General features: G+C 34.5%; 1 protein-coding gene across 1 annotated transcript in view; it reads right to left on the bottom strand.

The window, feature by feature from the left end:
• The window catches only part of LOC118185757 (purine nucleoside phosphorylase-like), a 54,768-nt gene that overhangs the window by 25,289 nt on the left and 4,954 nt on the right, over positions 1 to 24,525 (bottom strand). The window contains exon 2 of the mRNA XM_035355661.2: positions 20,601 to 20,624. Coding sequence (XP_035211552.1) covers positions 20,601 to 20,624 — 24 coding nt within the window. The remainder of the gene's footprint in view (positions 1 to 20,600; positions 20,625 to 24,525) is intronic.

The raw sequence follows: 24,525 nt of genomic DNA on the forward strand, positions 1-24,525 counted from the left end.
CGCCATTGAGTAAATAAAGACGTCGGCCTTCAAACCATGTTTTGGTTCTCAATCCCCCTTTTTTATTTACCCCCCACAGCCAAGAGCGTACGTAACAACGCCCATATAGGAGCTTTGTTTGAGTCAAAAGTTCATCGAATGATTTTGAGAATAAAGTCAGTTGCTATGAATTATTCCTTTGTCTTCAAGGAATCTTATGGCAGTCTCTTCGTCCTTATGTAATTTCCTAATTGTGTAGTCCATTGTAAAAAAAAATGGCGAACTATGGCCCCCAAAAAATTACGTGCGATGTTATTTCAAACGAAAACTGGAAAGCTGAGCCACGATATTCAAATGTTAAATTCTAGAGCCTCGACTGTTGGCGTGCTCTTGTAGCATTGTTCCCTTTTCATTTTATCTTCATTTTTAATTGACGCCGCTCTAACGGAATAGTACCATTAACTGAAAACACAACGTCTTAAAATAATAAAGTAAAAGTTACTTAGCGGGTCCAAGTCTGCAATTTCCCTACTGTTCTTAAAACAAAAGTTGAGCTATCAATATTTATCGTAAGTGGGAAAACATTATTAACATTTCAAAAGAAAACAATTACAAATACAACTTAAATATTAAAAATGATAACTATAATAATTTACAATTAAAATAACAATACAATTTAAAATACATAAACAATATATTAAACGCTTTCCATAATATACGATACATTACTGTGGTTCTCCCCATGTACACAAAGATCTGTTTCACTTACATCAGAGAACTGCACAAAGTTGGCATTGTGCATATACACAGTGATCTGTTTTCACTTAAAATTACTAGAGACTTACACAAATTAAGCATCGCTCACAATCTCAACACTGCGCACTGCCTTAGCATTTTAAAGATAAAAGGATAGCGTCGTTACTTAAGCAACAGTATCAACAGATATATATATACTGTTACTTATTTTGCATTTGAATAGCTAATTTTAGTAGAATGATAATTAAAATTGTTTTATTTTCCCGTGCAATGCAGCTCTATTCTATTGTTATTTTGTACGAATCTATGAGGAAAATCCCAGCGTTCTGTTTTATTTCTCGTAATAAGAATATAACTTCTTATCGGACTTGTGCATTCAATCTATTACGAAACCGTATGCACAAAACACTTTTTGGAGTCAGTAGTGAGATTTGAATGCCAATAACAAAAGCGATAAAGGAACAGTTAAGGCAGTTGCTGGCAGTCTTTGCTGCATTTAACTCTTTCGCATCGAGAGACGACTAAATCTGTTTTCAACAAACATCGAAAACGCCCGTGTTTACGAATTTGTCTTGGAATAGTTTTCCTTTCCCCCTTCTGCGCTTTCATCCATTCATCCGTTGTGTGCAGTTTCACCTTAGAGCCGGATTGCACCTGCGAACGTCAATAGCTTTCCGTATTTCTCCTTTATTTGCTTCAAAAGAATGATTGACATGTCTTTTAACAACTCGCGAAACTAATGAGCCATACACTAACGTGAAGGGGAAAGAACTAGGTAGAAAATAAACGAGGTGTTGGGGCGGTTTGCCGTTGCCTGAATGAACGGGCGCTACGGGCGATTTCGATGCGAAAGAGTTAAAGAAGAAATGAAAGTAAGTGAAGATTCCGTTAAAAAAGTGATGAAAGCTCGCCAACAATTAGTTAAAGAAGGTGATAAAAGCTGGCCTAGATCCGTTAATGCAGAGATGAAAGCAGGTCTTATGGCAGTCTCTTTGGGCAATGAAAAGAGAGAGTATGGCTTTTGAAGCAATGAAAAGAGAGATTACCTGTATAATAGAAAACGAAGAGTTTCTTCTGTAAAAGAGCAAATAGAAGAAAGAGTTTCTACTTTGGAACAACGAAACGAAGAGAGACTTTCTGCCGTCCAACAATAAATCAATGGCAGGATTTCTGTTACTGTCGCCAAAGAAGTTGACACCTTAAAGAAGTGCATAGCGACAGCAGGAAGCAATTCTGAGGGTTTTAAATTTTTGTCCATGCTTGCTTGACCGTCTCTGAAGCTATCCACATTTAGATGGGAAAACCTCCTGACAAGTGTATAAGATACAATTTTCTATAGTGGTGGAAATGAATGGATGGGATTTCCAAGCTAAGGCCTTCCATCTCGCCGCTTCTTTAAGAGTAGACGCAACGGATATTCTTCAGACTCTTCCCGAAAACCAGGGGCTAGATTTCGAAACTCTATCCAGGGCGTTGGAGCTGAGCTTCGGGCAGAAATGCTTAACGGGTATCAGAAACCCCTATACCGACAATGTTAAACTGGCCATTTTCAATGTACCTTTTCTCAAAATCTGATGTAGATACAAGCTTGAAATTTTTTCTGTAATTAAAGTATACCTACCTGATTATACTGAAATGAGCTTTTGAAGCATTTTGAAAAATTACAGAATATTTTGTTAAGCATAATAAAATTTAGCACTTTTCTCACACAAAAAAATTTTTTAAAATTTTTTTTTCCAAGTTTATTACAAAAAGCTCATTTCAGTAAATATTAGGAAACCTAATAAATAAGCCATAAAAAGTTTAGATACCTGTGAGCAGTAGTTTCTGAGAAAAGGTACATCGAGTATAAAAAAATCACGTTTGGAGGAAAACGCGTTTTTATGTAAAAATCCTCACTGATCAGAGCAGTAGATGACAAATTAAAACTAAGTTTTTTTACAGTTCTATTTTTCATAGAGATTAAAGAATGGTATTTTTAGAAAGATAAAAAGTGTAGAGAATTTGACAATGCAAAAATCCGAAATCACAATTTTTTGAAGATTTTGGGGTTCCAACACCCCTTAAAAGACTACAGCAGGCTTCAATTAAAATCCCGTCAACAGAAGTCCACGGATTCAGTTCAGAAGCTGTGTGTTAAAAGGCTATCTCTTCTCGCTTTTTTGGAGTACCCAGCAGAAGCGAGGGAAATTCTGTCCTTGCAGTACTTCATCGATGGCATCCGGGATCCTGAAATGCAAAAAGCTCTGCGAATGGCGGATGTCAAGGACTTAAAAAGCGCTCTAGAGTACGTCATACAATTCGAGGCAGCCCACCAAGCAACTTGTAAGACCGCCACTCAATCAGAACTGCTCAAGTCCAAAAGACAGAGAATCAAATGGCTGCTCGTCTAGACAATTTAATCAGACAACTCAATGCCTTGAGACGGAATATTATTGATAAGAAACTGACCCTAAAGTGCTGAAACTGCGGTGCTGAAAGTCACATATGAAGAAACTGCAGAATACCTCAGGGGACGGATGTTAAGACGGTTCCTAGCAAGAAGGAGGGAAACTAGTGGCCGCCTTTCGGGGCGGAGGTTACTTACCATATAATGAGAAGCCTCACTAAAGAGCTTCAGATTTCTGCAATGAGTAGCAGTAGTAATGGACTCTTCATCATGGGACACAACAATGGAGTTCCCTGCAATATGACCATCGATACAGAAGCCAACGTTACCATCATTAGAAAAGATCTGGCTCAAGAACTGGAAGGTTAAACTTATCTGGACGCCGCCCTGCGTCACCTTCCAGATAGTGTCCGGCGAGAAGATCGGAATCGACGGAAAAGTAAACGTTAACATCACGTTTGAAAGCGCCACCTACCATCGCACGGCATATGTGGCAGAGATAAAAGACTCTTGCATACTCGGATTAGACTTTCTAAGGAAACACAATTTTTCCTTGGAATTTAAAAATAAAGAAATGCATTCTGCCTCAGAGGACATAGCCTTATTCGGAATTAATGAGAGTTAAACGTGTCCACATAATTCAAGACGATATCACAACACTAGCAAGAACATAATTTTTACTTTCTGGATCCATAGCCGAAAATAGAAAATTCCACTACAGTGACATGGAATATTACAAGAACTGTTAACAGCTTGAAAGAGTTCTAGATGCCTCAGCACTCGTCAACCTATCGAGGACAGTTATCCCGGTGAGAGTTGCCAATACGTCATAAAATTTGAGATTAGGCAAGAGTTATTAAGAAAGGTCAAGTGGTTGCAACATGTACTCAAGTAAACAGTATTAAGCGAAACAGTAACACCCCAGAATCTGTGTCTTCAGAGATTACGTTGGAGTTATTGCAGAATGCCCAATTAAATGATGACGAAAGGAATGCTGCCGAACGCGTCATTCAAGATGATTTCTCCCATCATCTTCTGACGTAGGTCAAAACAGTTTGACAAACATAGAATCGATACTGGAGTTCATCCACCAATTAAGCAACATCCAAGACATCTATCGATTGCTACACAGGAAGACGTAGGAAAACTTCTAAAGAACATGGAAAAAAGAGATGTCATCGCGCCTTCAGCAAGTCCATGGGCATCTCCCATCGTCCTCGTCAGGAAGAAATACGGTTCAATGAAAATTTTGCGTTGACTACCGCCGGTTGAACAAGGTTACGAATAAAGAAACCTACCCTCTTCCTAGAATTGTCGATATTCTGGACACTCTTTCTAGAAGCATGTACTTTTCGAAGCTAGATCTAAAGAGTGGATATTGGCAAGTAAAGGTACATCTTAATCAAAGAGAAAAGACGGCATTTACTACCAGACGCCTACTTTGGCTGTTTAAAAAGATGCCGTTTGGACTATGTAATGCGCCGCAACATTCGAACCCCCTCATGGAGACTGTTTTGAAAGGTCTTTCCTATGAAGTCTGCCCGATATACTTGGATATCATCATGATCGCCGGGAAGAGTTTTGAAAAACATCGAGAAAATCTTAGAAAGGTGCTTCCAAAACTTAAAGAATCCAATCTAGAATTAAGTCCCGCCAAATGTAAATCATTGAGACTTCGCTTCTACATTGTAACTTTTCAGCTAGCCTCGAGTGCGTTTCTTCGGTCTTTTTTCGACCCGCACAGACATCGCAAAATCGGCACCACTTTTGCACGTCATCCTTTGGAGTACTCCAATAGAAGCGTTCTCGAACTCTGCAAAGTGTTCCTTATTCCGAAGTGGTCTCCTATAAGGCTGCTATGTAGTTCTGTAAATACGTCCGGTATCCGAGAACTTGGAAGGATCAGCTGCCATCGGAGTCTTCCCATCATCCTATTCGAATTTCCGGTACAAGACGCCGTTTCGAATACGAAGTGAGTCCGAGAGAGTTCAGTATTGTTTTGTTGTTTGACTGTACATCGTAAGCCCTGCCCAGGGAGGTTTCCTGTTTGAGCACTTCAATAGGTCAATTATGGGTTTAATGTCGCAATCTTCCAGCTGGTCTTTCCTGATTTCTTTGTCACTCCATGGGTCTCGATCAGCCGATGTTGATGTTATAATTTGTCGTGCGACGGGGTTAAGCAGCTGGTATTTCACTTCGACCCTGGAATAATATCGGAAGTTTTCTGGGCAAGGTTGCTGGGCAAGGTGCAAGAAGACAGGAAGTTGCTTATCTCGACATGTCATCTCTGCTGAAGGTGTGTGTGCGGATTCTGAAAAAGTGTCAGCAGTTAAAGACTGGAGACGCCCCGAAAATGTCCATCAGATGAGACGTTTCCTAGGACTTTGTATCTACTATAGGAGATTCGTGAAGGACTTTTCTTCCGTCGCAAGACTCCTTCACAAGCTGACAGAGAGCAAGCAAAAGTTCTTGTGGACAGAGAAATGTGAGGATACAGTTAACAACTTGAGGAAGCTTTAACAACTGTTCCAATCCTGACGTATCCTCAGCTGGACAGATCATTTATTCTTGAAACGGATTCGAGCAATGAAAGTGTCGGTGCTGTTTTGTCGCACAAATTTAAGGGACAAGAATGTGTCGTAGCCTACTGGAGCAAGTGGTATCTAAACCAGAGAAGAATTACAGTGTCATCAAGAAAGAAGTGCTCATTATAGTTAAAGCCGCAGAACATTTCGATCATTATCTCTACGCAGAAAATTCCTGCCCCGCAGAGATCATACATCGTTGACTTGGCTTCTAAATTTCAAGAATCCTGAAGGTCAAATAACCAGGTGGATGCAGACACTTCAGGAGTATGACATCGCTATCCATCATCGGAAGAGATCATCACATGGAAATCTCGACGCCCTGTCTAGAAGACCTTGCCCAGAAAACTTCCGATATTATTCCAGGGTCGAAGTGAAATACCAGCTGCTTAACCCCGTCGCACGACAAATTATAACATCAACATCGGCTGATCGAGACCCATGGAGTGACAAAGAAATCAGGAAAGACCAGCTGGAAGATTGCGACATTAAACCCATAATTGACCTATTGAAGTGCTCAAACAGGAAACCTCCCTGGGCAGGGCTTACGATGTACAGTCAAACAACAAAACAATACTGAACTCTCTCGGACTCACTTCGTATTCGAAACGGCGTCTTGTACCGGAAATTCGAATAGGATGATGGGAAGACTCCGATGGCAGCTGATCCTTCCAAGTTCTCGGATACCGGACGTATTTACAGAACTACATAGCAGCCTTATAGGAGACCACTTCGGAATAAGGAACACTTTGCAGAGTTCGAGAACGCTTCTATTGGAGTACTCCAAAGGATGACGTGCAAAAGTGGTGCCGATTTTGCGATGTCTGTGCGGGTCGAAAAAAGACCGAAGAAACGCACTCGAGGCTAGCTGAAAAGTTACAATGTAGAAGCGCCTTTTATACGTACCGCCTTTGACATCCTGGGACCTCTACCACGAACTGCTGATGGAAATAAATATATCCTGGTTGTCATTGATTACTTCACTTAACTGGCCTGAAGCGTATCCTATTTCTTTCACAGTAGCAGAGCTAACGATACAGCATTGGATTTCGAGGTTCGGGCTGCCTCTTCTGTTTCATTCCAATCAAGGAAAAACTTTTGCATCGTCTGTAATTAAAGAACTCTGCAAGCTATTGGGCATTGACAGAACGCAAACGACACCTTTATATCCTCAGTCAGACGGCATGGTAAAGAGGTTTAATCGCACCATCTTTAATAACCTCTCGTTGATAATTTCCAGAAACCAACAAGACTAGGACAAGAAATTTCTTTACTTTTACTGGCTTATCGCAGTGCTATCCACAAGACTACCAGCTATTCCCCATCCCAAATGCTCTTCGGTCGAGACCTTCTGTTTTATCTCCCTCCGAATGCGTCTTCATCGCCTGAGGAAATACACCCCAGATCTCCTAGCCCGGTTTGAAGTGATGCACAATTTTGCACGAGAGCGAGACAACTTGGCGACGGAGAAGATGAAGACCTGATGCGACACGAGAGCTAGTAGACATTGATTCAACGATGAGGCAAGGTGTAGTGGAATCCGACTCGAAAGGACGACTCCTAAACTACAGCCACCTTGGGATGGTCTATACACAGTCCTGAAAAGGCTGAACGACGTCGTGGGTTTGGATCCATAAATCATCAAACTCTAAGCCTAAAGTCGTTCATTACGACAGGTTAGCTCCTTGCTATGGCCATAGTACATAGTGTATATAATGTAAATAGTATAAGACTATGGTCCGTTTTGTTTCTAAATTAGTAAATTTGTGCACTCATTTATTAAGTATTTGATTTGCTTTAATTTATTGCAATTTTTGTTTATGTTGTTTGTTTCTGTAATGTAATGTTTATTATTGCATTGATGCCTTAGTTGTAAGTTTGGCTTCCAGTCCAGGCATTGTACTTCCCGCGACGTGCAATACTTGGGAAGGGGGCAGTGTTACGAATTTTTTATTTAGATAGTTAATTTTAGTAGAATCATAATTAAAATTATTTTATTTCCTTGTGCAACCGAGCGCATGATAAATTTTAAAAGAAAGTTACGACGAAAAAGTAAAAATATAACAGCACATGCATTTAATATTGAATAAATGGATATCTCTTTTATTCGTATTGAAATTAAACAAATGTATTGACTATTGTGTTAGCTGTAACTATAAATCCATCCTCTTTCTGAGTTCCAGAAATCTTGAGAAGTAAAGAAATTACTAGAACTCTCTCGCGACCGATTGAAAGCTTTAAAAAGCCGGAACGAAACATCTTAGCTCAGTTGCTTAGTTAGCTCCTGTTATTATTGTTGTTTGCATTACCTTCTCTGCGCTGTGTATTGCGTTCTATTTAACGTTTCAGTACTTTGAAGTATAGCTACTGATTATATTGCGTGATAGTGTGATATTGTATGAATATCTCTAAGGAAAAATCCAGCGTTCTGTTATATTTCTTGTAAGAAGAATACATTTTATTAACTTTTTATTGGACTTGTGCTTTCAATCTATTACGAATCGCAGCACGTAACAATATTAACTGAAGTAGGTTGCAAAGAGCCAATTGTATTCAAAAATCAAATGGAACTTGGAAAACGTAACTCAGAAATCCAAAATTTCTTGAGAAAGCATTTAGAGAATGTTTGTGTATTTTAAATCTGCATTTTCTACTGAAAGCGTGTCCAATCCTAAGACAAGTAAGCAATGTCTTGATCTGTGAAGTGTCTTCTAGGATTGAGTTAGTAAAATTAATATAGCACTGCTTTTCATATAAAAAATGTATAAACCAACTATAAAGAACAAAGGCATTATTTGAATTATATCATTCAAACGATTGATTGCAAAATTAGTAAAACATAGATAAACTACTTTCAAAACACTATTCATTTTCGAAGTTAATAACTTCCATCTTAAACTTGCTGCCATTTCAAGCAGCATAATTATTGAAATATTGTTTTGTTTGAAATAATTCAAATAATAATTATTCATGAAAATATAACTTAGTAATGTAAACTTCTCATTATTTTGCTGCGGTTTTTAACTAAAATGTGTAATTTTTTTCTTACCTTTGAAAATAAAAAAATATCTGAAATACTGTTATAATTTTTAAATGAAAGTTTACATGATATTTTATGAGACTGATATATATTTTTGTGCAATGAATTAATTTTAGCGTTTAATTAAATGTTTTTTTATATAAATATGCCAATTTAAAAAAACTAACATATGTTGCTTCCATTTTGACCATACGAACAGAGCGTTTGTTCCTAATCGACGTTAATTACTAGAATGCCTGGCGAAACATTTACTTAAACAAGGTCAGAGTGAAAACACTACATAATTTGTTTTAGGATTGCGTCATTAGTTATAAATAACACAGAGGATGTGGGTTGCCTTAGTAACCACTTTCGTCCTTAACGTGATGCATTATATCAAAAGGATTCATGAAACATTAGGGTTAATATTGTTGTCATTGATTTGCATTGTCTTGGGTCCTCCTTGAAAGCTATGATCGCTCGTCACGTTTTGCCAACTTGTCCGATTGGATTGTCTTGCTCCTTTTGGTACTTCTCTTCTTTCCCTTTTCTCAGTTTTCTCATCTGAGATTTTCTCCACGTCCGGATTTCTTTATATCAAGTGCCCTTGGGCTTTAATTCTGGAACCGGCAACATTGCTCTTCGCAATAGCTCGGTCAATTATAGAGTCTAAGTCATTAGGGTTTAGTAATATTACAGCTCAGAATACGCTAGCTACGGTATACTAGTTCACAGTTAACTAATTCAGTGGTCCTTTAATTCTTTGAAAATTATTTACAATTTTTAAACGGCAAGCAAATTACTGAAATATACATGTATGCATTAAATTTTCATTCCTTTCAAAAGTTTAAACGCATTTTTAATCAAGTGAAGCCAGTTTAATAAGAAAATCATTAAAATCATCGATATAATTTCATTTTTTCTCGGAAGTCGGAAATATGCTCAACTTGATGGATGTTACAATCGATATGTTAAAATTTTTTAATCGAATTTACCCGAAGGAAAGTAAATGAACGAAAAGTACATTTGCATACCTGTTACATGTACTATTTAAATGGCAAATTAATACTTCCTTTATCTAGAATTTTAAACACTAAAACAAAGAAGGGAAACTCTAACATTTGAGAACTCATGAGCAAGGTAAAAACTAAAATTATTCCGAAGTAATGGCTATTTATATAAAAAGAAATATTAGGGAGATATGTGTTAATGTCTTAAAGAAGCTTTTAATACCTTGAAACTGCATGGAGAACTTGTTATTGCAGGCTCATCGAAGTCCAATTTAACTTTGACAGATGAACGAGAATTAAATTTCATAGAAAACATCTCTTCTGGAGAAATTTGCATGTTGGAACTGATTTTAATATTAACTGTAAAAGGTCGAGGCTAAATTGGTTTCTCAGGAAGGGAGAAAAATGGCGAATTACTTCAATTTGATAAAAACTGTTTGAAAACATCCTCATAACAATTGTAAATTCTTAAAGCCGGATTATTGTCTAATGATCAAACATTCAGCTATGAAACACACTACATCTGTTTGGTCACAAGAATGCCTAAAACCTCTGAGAATTGACTAGTCACAATGGTGAAAAACGTAGTAAATGCTGGACCAAGTATGTATCCTGTCAGCTATCGAATGTAAGGGAGTCTACCTGACGAATGAACTTAGCATGGTATGGGTTTCATATGGTATCCTGTAAAATGTATGAACTTAGTAACTGAAAATAATATTAATGTTTCTGTTTTAAGCTTTAGAAATTTAATCAATTTTTGCGCCCACCAATGGTAAGGTGGAAGACAACCATAGATAAATATTGGACAGAGTTTTGTTTCCAGAACTTTAAATTCGTCCACTACTTCATTTTATCTCCACTGCTAAACCTTTGCATAATGGAGTTTTACTAAAGAAATCAGTAACGCTTATTATTATGCCACGCCCGGACATTTTATGGTAGATAAAGGGTCTGTATAATTTGCCATTTACCCTCTACCATGCATGCGCATCCTATGATGCTATTCATCAAACTTTATTATCATATCTTGTAATTTGTATTCCATGTTGTCGGTTATTCCTGCAAGAAGAAAAATCAACTTTTCTTCATTAATTTAATATTAATGCTTGCTTGTGAATTCAAGCTATTACGGGTTCGTAATAGATTGAACTCACAAGTCCGATAACAGATTAATAAAATTTATTCTGATCAAAAGAACTCCGGAATTTTCCACAGAAGTATTTGTACAAGTGTTCACAGTATCACACAGTACATACTTCAAACTACTAAAATCGTTAAATACAACGCAATGCAAAGCGCATCTAAAGAGAAAGCTAACTCAGATATGTAAGTTCACGCGGAACTAAACAGCTCGCAACGACAATAACTAAGCACCTGAACTCAGATGAGACATGACTTTATTACGTCGCAAGTAGCTGGTGTAATTAACTAGCTTAAAGAGCTCAGATGCTCTCTCTCTCCGGCCTTTTATAGTTTTCAACCGGCTGCGAGATATTTGTCATACTTTCTGCTTCTCGAAATTATTGGAAAGCAATAAGAGTGTGGGCTACAGCTAACATAGCGGTCAATTACATTTATTCAGTTTCAATGCAAATTACCGAGACATCCATTTACTCAATGTTAAGTGCACGTGCCTCTGTATTCTTACTTTCCCGGCATAGCTTTTCTTAAAATTTGTCTCACGCTGCAGTGCACGAGGAAATACAATAATTTTAATTATAATTCTACTAAAATTATATATCTAAATACAAAATTCACAACAATATTGTACTTCATGCCGAAGGTACAATAAATTTTAGCTGTTTTTATTTCTGTTGTATTCTTTTAGTGTTTTGATATTGTGGTAAAAACAAAAACAGAAATTTATCTTTCAAGTTAGACTAGTTTAAGCAAAACTGAATTTAACCTTATATAACGATCATATATATATATATATATATATTTATTTACGCTTTGAAACGTTTGATCATAGAGATATACTTCTGTAAGGTGAGACCTTTCTCATGTTCGATGATAAAGAGTGCATGTAGAAACTGAATGGATCTTTTAGTACCATACATGCATTCAGTGTGTAACCAGGAGGACTGCAAAGGACCATATGAACCTCCGAAATTTTAAAATTAATTAAACTAAGATTAATTAAATAAAAAAATTTTAAATGCCATTATTTATTATTTGATATTATTATTATTATTGTAAGACGTCTTTGAAATCACATATTCTATCCAACAACTTTCTATCCAATTAGTATTTTATAAACACATATCCCTATTACTTACATTACAGTGCATGATACTGTAGTGAAGAAGCTAGTGAATGGCTGAAAGATGGTTGAATGTGGGTTAAGAAGTTGCTATTTACATTTGCTAAAAGTGCACACTAGGACTTAATGGGATGTGTCAACTAAATGATCCACATTTTAGTTATATTATATCTTCTTCTTCAATGGCCAGACAGCCCAGGATGGGCCCTTGCCTTCCTCAGAACCGAATTCCAAGCTCTTCTATCCCTGGCCATGGACACCCAATTGGTTATTTTTAAAATTCTTAAGTCTGTTTCCAAATAGTCAAGCCACCTAAGTCTAGGTCTCCCTCTTTTTCGGTAGCCTAATGGTCTGGCCGAGAAGATCTTTTCAGTTACTCGATTTTCATCCATTCTGCACAGGTGTCCTGCCCATTTAATTCTCTGAATCCTTATATATTTTACTATATCTCTTTCTTTAAAGGATTTATAGAGTTCAGACTTAGTTCTTCTACTCCAGATATTGTTACATTTTATGCCACCAAAAATACATCTCAAAATTTTTCTTTCAAAGACAGAAATGATACTTTTAGCTTTTTCTGTCATTGCCCAGGTCTCATCAGAGTATTTAAGAATGGGTCTGATTAAGCATTTTTAAATTAAAATTATCGTTTTTCTGCTAGTGAAGTTAGACTTCAAGTATTTTTTGAGACCGAAAAAACATCTCTTAGCATCTATGACTCTACTACGGATCTCGGGCATTAAATCATTGAGAGTATTAACTTCTGATCCTAAACATTTAAATTTGTTAACGGTTTCAAATTTGTAATTCCCAAATTCAAAATAGGGGCTGCTGTTATTACCACTTAGCATGTATTTAGTTTTATTTTGGTTGATTTCTAGATGCATTTTGCTGGCTGCAGCCTCTAGAGATGTAAAAGTCTCTCTAAGTGACTCGGGAGTGCGTGCGACTATGTCAATATCGTCAGCAAACGCAAAAATCTGAACAGATTTGTTAAAGATAGTTCCACGAGTATGAATGTTGGGGGCAAGGTTAAAAAGCAAGCAGGCCTGTGCATCACCCTGTCTGAGCCCATTTGAAACAACAATAGGCTCAGAAAGATTATTCTGGATTTTAACCCTAAGTTTTGTCTCAGTAAGAGTAATGGTGAGCAAATTTATAAGTTTTTCAGGTATTGAAAATTCTCTCATAACTTCAATTAAATATTTTCTGTTTATTGAATCATAGGCAGTCTTAAAATCAACAAAAAGGTGGTGCGTTGCTATGCCATATTCATTAGTTTTTTCCAAAATTTGCCTAATGTTAAAGATTTGTTCTGCTGTAGATCTTGCTTTGCGGAAACCACATTGATAATCACCTACAATATTTTCTGTATAAGTTATTAGTCTACTAAAAAGTATATTGGAAAATAGTTTGTAGAAAACACAAAGGAGACTGATTTCCCTGTAGTCGGTACATTCCAAATTTTTTTTTTTTTTTTTTTTTTTTTTTTTTTTTGTGTGTGTGTACAGGACAGATGATGCTCAGTTTCCAACCAATCTTCAGGTAAAATTTCTTGGTTCTAAACTGATTCGATGATGTGGTGTATTTCCTCAATGTTTTGACCTGCAGCACTTTTAATAAGTTCTGAAGTAATCGAGTCAGGGCCTGGCGCCTTGTTATTTTTTAACTTTTTAATTCCTTCTCTAACTTCTGTCAAAGATGGTGGCGGGATACTATCGATGTTTACAGAGGTAGTTGGGTAGGTTGAAGACCCATCCCGTGTGTGGTCATTCAAAAAGTTACTAAAGTGCTTATTCCACCTATGGAGTACCTCTTTTCTATCATTTAGGATAATGTTGTTTTTGTCTCTACAGGCAGTAGTTCTAGGCTTAAAATTTTGCGGCCAAGATTAATTTCACGATAGAAAGCACGGCTTGCATAGTTATATTTTTAAGTATACTTCAGAACCATTAAAAACAAAGTTTCTACAGCTAACCTCTAACTCTAAATCAAAGATTCTTAACCTTTTACTTGCATTTTACTTTACCCTTTTAAATGAAAGAATTTTTTTATCGATTCCTTTATAGATTTCTTTATAACAAGGCTTCTTAAACTTTTTTCAGTCGCGACCCCTTTTTATCACTGAGGTTTTCTTCTCGATCCCAGATATTAAATATAAAATAAAGATATAAAAATAAATATACCCCCGTCAATAATTTACTTCTTTGTTAAACAATATACATATAAAATGAAGTAGTTTTAGGATTTATTTTAAGCAAACAAAATTAAAGAAAATTCTAATGAGATAGATGTGCTTGTTTTCTGCTGCACAAAAAACTAAATATTGGTGCGATATTTGACACTGCTGGAGATAAAGCATCTTCAATATGTTTCAATGTTGAACGACATTTGTTTTTAATTAGCGTTAAAGCTGAATAAATAGTTTTATAAAAATATGTGGGGCTGAATGAGAGAAGAACATTTAATGCCATTTCAGAAATAGTGAGAAATTTAATTCTACTTGTAACTCTGATCCAAAATTCATCATGGATTTTTGTAAAAATTCAAGTTTTAAGTTTGAATCGCTACATAGCTTCACAAATTCCTTCTGCACTTCATATAACAGGTAATTAATCGCATTAATATCAATTAATGTAATGTCTTTAAAAGTCTAATCTCATTAATGTCAATTAATGTAATTTCTTTAAAAGTCCTATGAATGCAGATTCTTTAAATTCAACAATCGAATTGAATTTTCGCGACCTCATTTCGGGTCGCGACCCATAGTTTAAGAAACTCTGCTTTACCGTGTACAACATAATCATAATACAAATAATTGCCCATAAATAATATAAAGATGTCAATTAGATTAAGAATATGAACAAAAGATTTGAAAAAATGGTTTATTAGAATTATGCTTAATTATTTTTGCATTATCAAATTTAGTTTATCATTATTTGCATTATCATATTAGTTTTAATTTAGCTAATATGAAAAGGTTTACAGAAATAAAATCCCAAATTCTAATTCCACTAAAGTTATATTTTAATTAATGTGATAGTTACGCCTGATGAATTGATGCATTTTTTTAATATTTGGTACAACTTTGCTCAATTTAATTTTTGAGTCACTTCGTTCAAAAATATTCAGCCTGTTGTTTTCCATTCCAGGTTTTCTTTCTCGTACCTTTTTATTGTGTTTTCTAGTGTTCTTGCATTTTCCTTTTTTGTATTTTTTTTTATATTGCGCTTACAAACAAAATTGATATATTTAAAAATATTAGGTTCTTAAAACATATTAAATAACTGTATTACAGATTAACTGTTTTGCTCTGGAATTAAAAGCTACTTTGCTCTGATTGAAAAAGAAAACTGTTATACGAAAATAGCATTCGTTGGATTCAGTTATAATATTAAAATTTAATATTTTCTTCTTTGCCGATTTCAGAAGAGAAATTTCAAATTCTTTATCATATATTTTTTCTTCCGAACATTTTCCAAATAAATTGTATGGAAAATGCTTTCTGAATCTTTTATACTTCTCTTAAATATCGCCAAATATAGATTTACTGCAGTGCTATCAATTTAAATTTTAAAATTATACTTAATGACAATGTATATGACAATACTTTTGAAACTTAGAATATTGTAAAACAAAAACAAAATATTTTAATTAACTAAAGAGTATAAAAGCCACAGAGGATTCTTTATCATGCCAGTTCTGTATTATTTCTAGCACATGACACAAAGGTTTTAGTAATTCTAACATTTCCAAATAGTAAATTCGTGTCTTTCTATCCAAACAAGTGGGACAAAATGTTTTCAGACATTTTCCTCTTAAGGATGGGCACAAATTTGATATACTTTCTTGCAAAATAGAATTTCTTTTGAGGCCATTTATAAAAGAATAGAAGTTTCCTATCACTCCCATGTAATTAATGTGATATATGTAATGTGACATATGTTAGAAATTGCCAAATTGAGGGAATGCACGTAGAGTGCTGATGCACGTAGAGTGCACAATGCACGTAGAGTGCACAAAGCGCGTAGAGTGCTGAAGAAAATTTTTCTCTCACTTTAGATATACGCCTTTGATTATGTCGGACATGATTCGGCACCATCACTGCCATGTTCTTCAAATTTACAAATTTTCATGTACTGTTTGATGTTAAATTTTCAATAATGCATTAAACATATCTTATTTCCATATCTCTCCTACAGGTATAGACTGTAAAAAATGTTCTCTTAAAATAATTTTTGCTTGGATTTCTTTTACATACACACAAAAATGAATACTCGCTCTTGTGAAGAAGTGTTTGTAGTTTAATTTTAAAAAATATTTTAAAAGTATTTGTTTGTATTCACTTTTTCAACGATCTCTCCCAAAATAATTTTATTGCAAACATTTATGTTTTTATTTTGAAATTTTGGCGAAATATACGTGGTGTTATTGTTGCAAGATTCCAAATGATTTTTTTAATGCGACATCTCCTGCATCTGTTTGAAATTTGAAGAGATGATAAAAGGTTTTCATCGTTTTGATGAGATTAAACGCGATCATTTACATTCATTTTCCTAGAATGACGATTATCTCTCAATGAAAATCCATTTCTCGCGCAGAGGAGCGTTGATTTTATTGTAGCTTCATTCCAGCATTACGTAAAATAGAACTTTGTGCAATTGGAATCTGTGATTTTGTTTCTGAAAACTTCTTTGTATTAATGCAGTCGATATCGCCAGCGCTGATCAATCTACAAAGATCGAATGAAGCTTAAATTTTATTTCTATACTAAATTAAAACTTTAACTGGTAAAATTATAAATAAGATAAAATGCACAACAATGTTTTGACTTTATGGTAGTGATTGTACCCCCACAGAATTAAATTCTTAGTACGACATTGCACGCACTACTTTATTGAAGACAAATTTAGCACCCTTGTTAAATCTTTGCAATAATGACACAAAAAAGATTAATAAAAAGGTATTTACTGGATTTTTTAACTATCTGGGAAGTTTTAATTTTTTAGTGAGTTTAATTTATAGGTAAAGTGCAATTTTTACTTCCTTGTACGAATTAAAGGAAGTATTGCAATCACGAAAAATTCCGGATATCATATTTCAATGAAAATATACACGTTGACCGTTATCGAATGCAATTTAACGATGTTTTGCGTGACATCTGTACGTAAGGACAGAATAAAGAACTCTTTTTCCCCAAACGAATCATAAAACTTGTAAGGATTATATTTATTTATTTAACAGTTAAATTTTGAGTTAAACTTCCTTTCTTATCGCTTCTTAATTTCAACTTACCACTTCCGGCCAGAACGTAGTTTAAGAATCATGTTTGAATGCAAATTGAGGAAGAGTGGTATTTAAACGCGAAGTTCTACTGTCTTAGTCAGAGAGAACCAGAGATTCTGGCTAGCACGCGTCCGCCTTTTTAGGCTACTCTCTCTTAAGCTATTATTACGCTCGGTCGTAATTTAGGCCCTTCGTAGCTTCGTAGTCATAGCGTTAAGGGGCCAACTCCGTTAGAAGTTTGATAGCTTTGGCTATATCTCTTTAGTTAAGATTAGCTTAGTTTAGTTCTTAGTCACTTAAGTTCAAGCCCGAGTGTTGGCTTTATTGTACAACTCCAAGACGGAGTTCTGTTACACCTGATTGAAATAATAAAGGGTTATTTCGCCTTTTTATCTTGTTGTTTTCTGTCGCACGAACTCAAGCGATTATTCGCTTCTCAGTTCTTAAGATTCTTCACATTCAACTGTAACTTAAAGTACACAAGTATAGAATCTTTACAAACTGATTTAAAATGGATTCAGAAGAGATTTTTTTGGTGGCGTGTCTGCGCCCATACGTATGTATGTATCTCGCATAACTCAAAAACAAGTTGTCTCAGAATGTTGAAATCTTGTACACAGGACTGCTATAACATGTATTTATGAACCTCCTTTATTCGTCGCAATCGTCCTCACCAAACGTATATAAATCGATATGTATATATACCCACTCTTACTCGGCTCAACGAACTGCTTTGTTATTCTTATATGTTGGAAAATTGTGCATTTCTTTCTTTAAAAATTATTGGATTATGTTGTTCTCATCTTCCAGTTAAGGTTTTTATGCCTTTAGTTACTCTGCATGTAATATCTGAAGAATTATGAACAATTTAAAAGATGTTTAAATGCGGCTAAGCCCTTTTTTTACTTCCTTTTACGATGTAAAAAGGAAGTATTGTAATCGCGAAAAGTTTCAGGCAGCATATTTCAACGAAAATATCCATTTTGACCGCTATCGAATGCAATTTAACGATATTTTTGCGTGATATCTGTACGTAAGGACAGAATAAAAGACTCGTTTCCTCCAAAAAAATTAAAATGAATTCTGAAGAGAATTTTTCGTGGCGTCTGTACGAACGTACTATGTACGTACGTATCTCGCATAACTCAAAAACGAGTAGCCTCAGAACGTTGAAATTTTGTATATAGGACTGCTATAACATGTAGATGTGCACCTCGTATTTTGGTTGCAATCGGCCGCACCAAACATATATAAATATATTTATATATACTATATATTACCCGGTTATAATATCTGTTACCCGGCTCAGTGATCCCAGTTTCTTTACTCTTATATGTTTGTAAATTGTACATTTTTTGCTTTAAAAATGATTGAATTATGTTATTTTTATCTTCCGGTTAAGGTTTTTATGCCTTTAGTAAATCTGTATGCAATATTTTTAGAATTATCAACAATTTTCAAAAGTTGTTTAAGTGCCGCTAAGCTTAATAATTTTTTTGATGGCGGCCATTGCTTGTTTACATTTGAAACAGCAGACTAGTGGATTTGTTGCCAATCTAGAGAAACTTAGCTTCGCAACAACAAAGATAACGCCTTCATTTATTATTACCAATTAAATCATGCTTAATCCTTTCTGGAATTTTTTCGAGGAAATAAGTGTTTAAGATTTACTTCGTAATTTTTAATATAGATATTTTGAGTTTTTATGTATTTTTGCCTTCTCGGGAAGTGAGAACTGAATTAATTGAATGAGAAATACTCAATCGTCTGTGAAAAACTGTTTCTTTTTTGTTTTGTTTGCTTAATTTCTGTTATACATCATTCTAGCTTTATTATAGTATTTGAATAGAACTTGTGGCAACGATTAGATAATTCTATTCTTTAAATAATATAAATTTTGTGCATTCTGAGTTATAATATGAACGAAATATAATACTGTTAAGTGAACCTAGCGCCAGAGTGTCGCTGTGGTAAACAAATACTAGAGTGAATTTTAAAGAATGCGTTTATTCTATTGTGGTTTATGCGCTGTCGGCGAAGTAGATTTAATTCAGTCCAATAAGTTTAAATGAAATGCAAGAAAAATGCGTATAATTTAATATTCCGTACAAGAAAGTCATGTGGTGTACACATCAGATTTTTTTAACTACAGCAGCCATATTTGTTTATATATTTGAAACTTAGCAGAATAATAAATCAACTTTTTCTGCACTTCAGTGTCTTTTTGCCGAGTGAGACCAAAAAGAAACTTTTAACTGTTGTGCACCGAAAAATCTACCTTCTAGCCTGCTGGCCGAATTGCTTGTTCTTGCGTAGAAACTAATTTTAATTATATTTTTTTAACTGTATTTGTGTTTTATGTTTTTCTATATCTTTCAATTTTAAATGAATTTTGACTTTTTAAGTAAGATTATGTATGTATGTTTTTATGTGACTAATAAAAATTGAATTAATTGAATGAGAAATATATCTCTAATGAAATTCAAGGAAATAAGTGTTTCGTATTAATAGGAAATATTGTCGGCAGTCTGTTTCGGACAGAGGAAAATGTTTACGAGTAGCGCATGCGCATTACGTCAGCAGGGCTGAATCATCTATGAAAAACTGTTTCTTTTTTATTTCTTTAATTTTTGTACATCTTTTCAGATTTATTGTAGTATTTGAATAGAATTTTAGGCAACGATTAATATTATATGTGGCATCGATTATTAGTATAATTTTTGTGCATTTTGAGTTATAAAATGAATCAGATGTAACGCTGTAACCTAGTGTCACTATGGAAAATAAATACGTTGAATTTTAAACAGTGCATTTATTCTATTGCGGTTTAGCACTATTGACGAAATAGACTTAGTTGCGTAATTTTAAATGAAAAGCAGGAAAAAATGCGTATATTTTAATATTCCGTACAAGGAAGTCATGTGTTATACATATCAGCTTCTTAACTTTGTTATTGCTGTTATTGTTTGTTTTTAAGTACTACAAACAGTAACAAAGCAATGCATTTTCCATTAATTTGAGATGTACTGCTCTGTGATACTTCGTTTTCAAATTACTGATAACTAAATAATTTAATGAAGAATCCCTGGTTTAATTAAAGCTTTTCATAAGGCTCCAAAGTTAAAACAAAATTATTAATTACTGGTTGAAACCATTATAGTGAAAAAATTAAAAACTTTAGAAGTATCACCCTGTTGGCAATTTTTCATAAAATATTGTCCAATAAATCAGAATATAAGTGGCTAATATCATTACGATAACTACTGTATTAATTAACATTCGAAAATAATGATCGAAAAAAAATCCTTACTTGCTGCCATCTTCTCTAACAGTCCTGGAAAGAAAAAAAAATATTATATTGATAACTCATTTTTAACATGTGATTTAATGTTAGAATACAGACCATAAGAATCAATTGCACATTACATACAAAGTTACGCAGTTCTTAAAGCAAACAACAACAACAACAACAACAACAACCAAAAAAAAAAAAAAATCCGAATGCAGCAAATTTATATAAAATGCACTAAAATTCCGATTATCTGCGTTAATTAACTTCTCTAAACGAGATATTTTGCGTGTTTTGACCTTGATTGACGGAATCTCTCGATCTAGTACATATAACTCTTTCACAAACTCCAGCTTGAAAAACCTTTACTTTGCGTTGGATCAGTGCGGCCAAGTTTAAGAGCCATATATATTTCTAATAAATACATTGCTTTACTGTATCGATTTTGGCTCTGTATAAGATTCGAAACCAGAACTTTTTCTTTCCAGACAGATGTCATTACCAGTTGAATGACCCGGATGTGATCACCAGGTTTAATATTTCTAGCTTTATAGTTAAGCATTTGGTCAGCAGTATCATGTCAAACTGAATAAAAAGAAGACTCGTCTGATTTGCTCTTGACGAAATAATCTGCCTTCATTTGACCGAGTGCATCCTTAACAACTATTAAATAAAAAACAAGTCCAATTTCGAAGTACAATTCCCATTGAAGACAACCTCATTATTTCGCTTTACGTAATACAGACAACAGCGGAAAGTTGATGACTTGTCAGTGATAATGTTATCAGCGAATTGTTACGCAAAGAATCTTACGAGAAATCGGCACGTTTCATCTCCTTTTACTACGATCAAGTATGTTGAATTATCGCAAGAATGAAGCAATGGCTTATTCGAAATTAAACTTCAAATTTCTTTTTTCAGCCTTCTATGTAGTGACTTTAGATTACATGTAAAAAAATGTTTCGGCTAGACCTCGTTATTTGAAGATTATACGTCAACTTCGGGCATTGCTTATTAACCAAATAACGATTTTATGTTTAACTATTTAATCAGGGAAAAACGAATTTGCTAAATTAAGGAATATTTAAAATATAATAATTTGTATAAATATATGTTTTAACCTAGTGAAGATAAAAAAATAATTATTTTATGACAAATGAAGGGAAAAAGTTTTAATAATATTTAATATTTTTGTGTACTGTACGGCATAATTTCATAAATAATAGCAGCAAACATTTGCAGTCTTACGTTCCGTCGCAAATGGTATATGAAAGAATTTATTCTTTAATGGTTTTTATTAACATTCTGATGTTTCATAAAGTAGCCCTTCCACATTAGTATACAAAAGAGTTTATTCACTAATTCTCTTTGATTAATGTTCTGATGTTTCATAAAGTATCCATCCCGCAAACAGTGAAAGAGTTTATTCACTGAGCTTGTTGATGAATATTCTGATGTTTTATAAAATAGCTGTCGCTACAAAGATATACTGTACAGGCTTTCAGTTAGTTGCTTAGCAAAATCGAGACACTGCATAAGAGTGTACGTCAATCATTCAGAACCGAAACCTTCACAAGAGTGGTCCATAAGCGTAACGGAACTAGCCTATTTATAAAATTCAGTTTTTAATGCGAGAAAAGTAATCTTCATGAAGGTTCTGGCACCCTTATGTTAGAGCACTTTTGTTCAAGAAGGATTTTAGGTTCTGCTTTATCAATAAAAATAGCAAAATAAAATCATACTTGTATAAAAGTGCCCTGGCATAAAGAGTATTGATACCTTTATGAACAGACTGCTTTTATTTTTAAGTTAAAAATTCATCTTTATAAAGATATTGCCACTTTTATGCTCCTGAATCCTTGTGGAAGGTTCTCAGTCGGCAAATATTAGCTGACTTTAGACAAGGGTAACCACGTCCTTACGGAGGCGTCTCATAAAAAATACGAATGAAAGTAGTGTTTCTTATCTTTCCAACACAGCAAGAAGGCATCAGCTAAATCAGCAATCTTCCACGCAAAGAGAAATTCCACAAAAATCGCTGAGAAATTATCCTATAGGGAATTTTTCGCGTCAAGGTTTTATCTTGTAACTGAGCTTAGGTTGATAACTCGCGAATACACTCCCGCCGTATACATCTAGTTTCCAAATTTCTTGGCGAAAAAGTATTTCTACCCGACGTTTTGCCCGTTCGTTCAGAATGCAATATGTTTTTTGTTTCCTAAATTAACACTTATATCATCAATTTCCCTAAACGTGAAGATTAAAAGAATAATTTCAGTTTTCAACTCATGTTTTTCAAAGAATGTGGGTTACAGAGAATGGCTTCAGAAAATCATTACAAATGCTCAAAAGTATATAGTTTGGAGAGTATTAAACCTGAAGTGTCAGTGTGGTTCAGCAATGCAATTACACAGATCCAGTCTCCGAACTTTTGAATTATACAGGGCCAGAATCAGAGCCAGTGTAACGAGCGGAACAGACGAGACGGTAGAATTGGAATCTTGTTACTAAAATTATTTTTGTATTATAGAATTTGAGTCTTTTTATTAATATAAACGCTGAGCTTTTGAACATATTCTCATCCTTTAAAACGTTTGAAATTTTTTCAAGATACTTTTTGCTTTATTGTATTTCTTATCGGCCATAGTTCACAATTATAACAAGTAACTCACGTATGCATAAAAACAGGTGCATTTTTAGCTACGAAATTTAACAATATTTTTTATAAATTCCGTAAGAAAATACTGTCAATTTTTTTTTGACCGCCAAAGAAAAAATATTATGGATGCCTCTCTTGGAAAAGTAATTCTAAAGGTTAAATTTATAGAATTCAATTTGTGTGACATTTCAGTTCTGAAATCAATACGCTTCAAGAAACTGAATAAGCTTTCCATTACCTCATATAAAAAATTTTAATATATTTTTCTTCAGATAAGGTGTGCTTTACTTTAAGCTAAGCAAATTAATAAAAATTGATTAATTTACTTCGGATATAATATGCCTGTTATGAACTTTATCGTACGAAAGGTTAGGTTCGGCCGATGAGGATCCAGTTTAAAAAATTGAAAAAACATTCAAGTTTAGACGTGGAAATTATTCGATGATAGTTGACATACTCTATAGCTCAATGAGCTTCTATAGCTATTCTAGTCACTTTTTCAAAGTCGAGTATTACAAGTCTACTGCAGTTGAGTTAGACTTCAACGGGACTATTGAAGCGAAATCAAATCATTACTGGATGCCAGATAATTAAAATTCAAGCCCTTGGAGAAACACGAGGCGCCTTTCCCAAGTGCTGAAAACTTTCGAGACACCTTCCATCCTAAATGCTGCGTGTGAAGAATGCACACGCTTAAGTAGAAAATTAAGGGAGTTATCACTAGTTAAATTACTTGAATACGGCAAAGAGCACGAAGGCTATTTGCTGAAGGAGAAGGATGCCTTCAGGGAAGATTTTTTTTTAATGGAAATTAGTTTGCATTCATGTTACACATGAAGAAATAACGAAAACCGATCATGCAGCCATCCGGAGATCGAACCCGAGTCAACTTTGAGTATTTAGTGATCTTAAGCGCGTAGTCACTGATGAAGGATCACTCGAGTATCACCAGAATTTCACTATAAAACAGAAATTCTTTGAACAGTGTTGCGGCCATAGTAGGTTCACCATATAAAACGGAAGCCGCTGGTTTAAGTCCTCCCCCTCTACACTCGCGCGTTTACAATGCTCTTATACCTAATTCTGGAATATGCTACAAATCTGTCATACATTTGCTAAAACCATATAAATTTTGATTTCAAAATACATTAAATTCATTTAACTAAAAAACGATAGATCTATTTCTTATATCTGTTAGCATGAAACGCCGGCATTCTATAGAATACCTAACCATTTTACACAATGCCTTGCATTTATAAGCAAACTATGAAATATGAGAATTATTAT

Source organism: Stegodyphus dumicola, chromosome 7, assembly GCF_044657685.1.
Source record: "Stegodyphus dumicola isolate Sdum_Otavi_A_Nest chromosome 7, ASM4465768v1".
In the NCBI taxonomy this organism is placed as follows: Eukaryota; Metazoa; Arthropoda; class Arachnida; order Araneae; family Eresidae; genus Stegodyphus; species Stegodyphus dumicola.